This window comes from Nematolebias whitei, chromosome 9, assembly GCF_014905685.2.
Source record: "Nematolebias whitei isolate Nwh7 chromosome 9, NemWhi1, whole genome shotgun sequence".
In the NCBI taxonomy this organism is placed as follows: domain Eukaryota; kingdom Metazoa; phylum Chordata; class Actinopteri; order Cyprinodontiformes; family Rivulidae; genus Nematolebias; species Nematolebias whitei.
Genome location: NC_056506.1, coordinates 49,934,582 through 49,939,461, shown reverse-complemented (window position 1 = coordinate 49,939,461; position 4,880 = coordinate 49,934,582). Strand labels below are relative to the sequence as shown.

The following is a 4,880-nucleotide window of genomic DNA, read 5'->3' as shown; positions in this document are numbered from 1 at the left end:
AGACTACAGAGTGGTAAAACATCTGTAGCATGGTCCTGCAGAGACCATTGAGTGGTAAAACATCTGTAGCATGGTCCTGCAGAGACCACTGAGTGGTAAAACATCTGTAGCATGGTCCTGCAGAGACCATCAAGTGGTAAAACATCTGTAGCATGGTCCTGTAGACTACAGAGTGGTAAAACATCTGTAGCACCGTCCTGCAGACATTAAAGCACCTGAATCTACTCAGAAGACAAAAGCGACTCTGTCCTTTCTTGTAGAGGTGCTGGTGTTGGGCTGTCCAGTCCAGTTTATTGTCTAGGTGAACCCCCAGGTACTTGTAGCAGTCCACAGTGTCCACCTCAGTACCCTTGATGTTGATTGGGTTGTGGGGCTGGTCTTCTTCCTGTAGTCCATCTGCAGCTCTTTAGTTTTTCTAACGGTGAGTTGCAGCTGGTTCTGTCCACACATATTTAATTATCCAGCAGACTTTTTGCTTTATAGTTTAGTAAATTTGCAGATTTCATCTCTAATTAAATGTTTTAGGGAAAAAAGTAGATTTCAACCTGGAGTTTCAAAGTAAAGTTCATTGATACTTTTCAAAATAAGACTCCTACTCTCTTGTAGCATAGAGTACTGTTGGACATCCTTCAGAAATATTTGTGACTAAACCTGAGGTCATCAGTTCAAAACATTTTACACACCAGAACCAGAGCCAAAAACAGTTTAAATCCCTCCAGTCAGACCATCAGTGGGACTGGTTGAGTTTCAGCAGCACAAACCAGTAACTTCTCCAGAACTGGTTCCAGTGATGCCAGAAAACGCTGCCCTTTGGTCTCTGTGACGGACCTGCTGTCTCCACGCTGCTGGAGCTCCAAACGTCCTCTTTGTCCAGATTTAGAACCGCCTCGGCTTCTAAAGTCCCATGGAAGACCAGAGACGTCTCATTTGTCTGTTGGTGCGGGACAGTTGGACCTCGGGCTTTTATTAGTGATTCCTCTGCCGACCGCTGTGGTCTGAGAAGGAACGTTCCTCCAAAGAATGGGTTTTATTTTTTTCAGAAGCTGTTTGTCACTTTTTGTTACTGAAGTTTGCAGACAGCGTGGAATAAATGTGGATTAATCTGTTTTAAGCTAATGCTAAATTTAGCTGTAGCATCCGAAAAAGCTTTTCTTTTCTTCGTCATCACTTTGTTCACAAAATGTTTTATTTATATTATTGTTTACTGCTAGTACCAAAAAAACACACACATTTTATTAAACAGACCAAACATTCATCAACTTTGTTTTATGAGCTCTGAGTATCTTAAAACTTGAACTGGGGGGGGGGGGGTCTTTTTACTTTGTCGTATTTCCTACATATGAAACTATAGATAAAAATGTGACCACACAAATGTTCAGCCACTCGACGGTTACCTTCTTTGATACAACCTTTAGTTTTTGAGCAGCTTCTGTCTGAGGCTCAATTTCAAGTTTACTTTTTTGTCAAAGTGCTGCTGTGTCCTTCCCAATAAGCGGGAATCACCATGGCAACCAGTGACTGAGGTTTGAGTCACTAATTTGACACTTTTATTTTTGTTGCAATAATTCATGAAGACTGCCCGTTAAATCCTACAGAATCTGAGTTGGTCAAAGTTACAACAATTTTATGGAGAACTGAATAAAGAAGAGAAAATAAATTGTTCTTCCAAAAATGGTGGGAATCACCATGGCAACCAGTGACTCCACACAGGTCTCCCTGGTTTATCTTTGTCCATCATGACTCCCTCCATAAATCCTGTACAATTTCATGTAATCTCTTATTAGACATTTTTTGTTGAGGTACATTAAATAAAACTCATTCAGAATTTAGTAGAACAAAAACAAACAGGAAGATTTGACTGCGGTGTTTCAAAGTAAATTTGTAAGTACTCTACAGAAGAAGACATTTGGTCTGTTCGTAGTATTTGTGAACATTTGAATTATATTTCTGATCAAACCAAATTGTTGACAGCGTTATTCTACCCCTCTCTTCAGACATCTTCGTGCTGATTGCCTCCGTGCCGGTGGTGGCTGTGAGGAACCAGGGCAACGTGTTGGCCACGTCGCTGCGCAGCCTGCGGTTCCTGCAGATCCTGCGGATGCTGCGTATGGACCGGAGAGGAGGAACCTGGAAGCTGCTGGGTTCTGCCATCTACGCTCACAGTAAGGTAGGACCGGACCTGCTGATCGGATCACAGCCAGACATGAATGACGGGAACGACTCGACCCTCTTGATTAGACAAAGACGGTTTACGTATTTTAACTGACAAACGGCACATGTGGGTTCCTGCGTCTCCCCAGGAGCTGATCACAGCCTGGTACATCGGCTTCCTGTCTCTGATCCTGGCGTCCTTCCTGGTCTACCTGGTGGAGAAGGACGACGTCTCCGTCAACGTCTCCGACCAGGAAAACCCCACGGTACAGCCCCAGACTCAGGACTTCGACACGTACGCCGACGCTCTGTGGTGGGGGCTGGTATGTACGGAGCCCACCATGTGAAGACCAAGTTAATTTAAATAGGTCCTTCTGAAAATAAATGTCATTGACTCATCTGATCGTTTCTTCATGCTTCTACATAAAGTTGTGTTTCTTTCATTTCTCAATTCAACCTTTATTTCTACAGGTGAGTCTCATTGAGCCTCGAGGACTCTTTTACAAGAGAGACCTGATTTAAACTGAGCGATGACAACAGACAGTCATTAAAAGCATTTAAGATGAACAGTAAATGGAAGAAGTCACCAAGATTATAAGGCGATGTAGAAAAATAAAACCAGGAACATGTCTGCGTTGGTTCTTGCCAGGAACTTATCAGATGTTTGAAGTCGCTTAGAGAGGTCAAAGGTCAAGAGCTTCAGATCTTTTTACAAGATATTCCAGGAAACAGGAGCGGAGTAGGAGAAGGTCCTTTTGTCTAGTTCAGTCCTCACTGAGGGAACACTGCAGGTAATGATGTCCTGAGAGCGCACGCTGTAGCTGCACTCACACAGAGACATGTAGGAGGAGATGTATGAAGGCAGCAGACCAGGAAGTGATTTAAAGATGAAAATGTACCAGTGGGAGAGTCTGTGTGAAGTTAATGGTGACCAGTTAACCAGTGAATACTGGGTGCAGTGGTGGGTACGATAATCACAGCCAGTTATGAATCTTAGTGCACCATGATAGACAGCATCCAACATCTGCAGCATCCAACATCTGCAGCATCCAACATCTGTAGGGTTCTTGTAGGGTGCTGGGATGCAGGGAGGGACACTCCCGTGGAGGGAGTTGCACGGGTTGCCTTCTTGTGGCTCCACCACCTACAGGAGGGGCCTTATGAGCCGAGTGAATGATGTCATGGGCAGCAACCGAAGGTGTGGGCCTTGGTACTCTGACCCTGGTTCATCAAAGATGGCTCCTCCTACGGTCATGAACTCTGGGTAGTGACCAAAATGACTAGATCTTGGTTGAAATGAGTTTCCTCTGCAGGGTAGCTGGACTGTCCCTCAGAGAGAGGGTGAGAAGTTCAGTTATCAGGAGAGACTCGAGTAGAACCGCTGCTCCTCCACATCCAGAGGAGCCAGCTGAGGTGGTTCAGACATGTCCGACTGGGTGGAGACCCCGGGGAAGACCCAGGATACGCTAAAGAGACAACAGATATGTCTCTTAGCTGGTCTGGGAATGTCTTACAGTCCTCCCAGAAGAGCTGGCTGTAGAAAGAGATGGTGAGCAGAGTTTGTGAACTGAGGTGAGGCAGCTTCTATAAGCCAGGAGCGCCATGGCGCCATGCACCAGACTCAAGTTCTTTCCTGTTGGAGGTGATGAACCTGCTGCCTCTGAGTCCTGACTCCAGAACAAGATGATGGATTTCCACCTCTGGAACGAGATATTTCACCCTTTGGTCCTGCAGGAAACCTTTTAACTGCTGAACCTGCACCCAGGACAAATAAATCATCAGTTCTGAGAATCTTCTAGACTATTGAGGTCCTGCTGAAGAATAGACTGTTCTGGACACCGTAAGATCTCAGAGCTTGATGAGGTGGTTGAGTTACTTCCAGAGCAGGTGACTGAGAAGCACTGACACAGTTTCCTCTGCAGCAGCTCCTCACTGAAGACCATGTCCTTCAGCCAGAACAGACTGGGAGCACCTGGCTGGTCTTCTCTTTTTATCTGCCTGGACAAAAATCTGAGGAAACGTTGCAAAAACTCTTTCAGATTTTCTCCACAGACAGAATCCTGCTGAAACCTTTTAAAATTATTTTATTTGTCGACTCAGCCCTGAATGTTCTCTTCTACAGATCACGCTGACCACCATCGGGTACGGGGACAAGACCCCCAAAACCTGGGCTGGGAGACTGCTGGCCGGGACCTTTGCTCTGATTGGAGTGTCCTTCTTTGCTCTGCCTGCAGTGAGTCCATCGTCGGTTTGTCCGTCTGTGTCTGAACCTCTTTAACTCAGAAACCCTTCAGCTTTCACTGCCGCTGGGTTTTTGGCTGCAGGGGATTCTGGGTTCTGGTTTGGCTCTGAAGGTCCAGGAGCAACACCGGCAGAAGCACTTTGAGAAGCGCAGACATCCGGCAGCCGGCCTCATCCAGGTGAGCTCTCCCAACCGGAAACACCGGTAAATGTCCGGTAACAGTTCTGGCTAAAGTTTTAATTTGATTAAATCAAAAATGTTAAATTAGTTTTCTGTTCGTTTGAAGTCGGCCTGGAGATATTACTCCACCAACCCAATCAGGGAGGACCTCATCGCTACCTGGAGGTTTTATGAAACCATCATCTCTCTGCCCTGCTTCAGGTGCGTGTCTCTTCGTCCCTTCCTCGTCCCCTCTTCATCCCTTAATCCCCTCCTCACCCCCTCCTCGTCCCCTCCTTGTCCCCTCCTCGTCTCCTCTCCATCCCCT

At 46.1% G+C, this 4,880-nt stretch overlaps 1 protein-coding gene across 1 annotated transcript in view; it reads left to right on the top strand.

The window, feature by feature from the left end:
• The window catches only part of kcnq3 (potassium voltage-gated channel, KQT-like subfamily, member 3), a 54,433-nt gene that overhangs the window by 43,077 nt on the left and 6,476 nt on the right, over positions 1–4,880 (top strand). Inside the window, exons 4-8 of the mRNA XM_037682455.1 lie at positions 1,995–2,167; positions 2,301–2,474; positions 4,274–4,384; positions 4,476–4,571; positions 4,680–4,774. Coding sequence (XP_037538383.1) covers positions 1,995–2,167; positions 2,301–2,474; positions 4,274–4,384; positions 4,476–4,571; positions 4,680–4,774 — 649 coding nt within the window. The remainder of the gene's footprint in view (positions 1–1,994; positions 2,168–2,300; positions 2,475–4,273; positions 4,385–4,475; positions 4,572–4,679; positions 4,775–4,880) is intronic.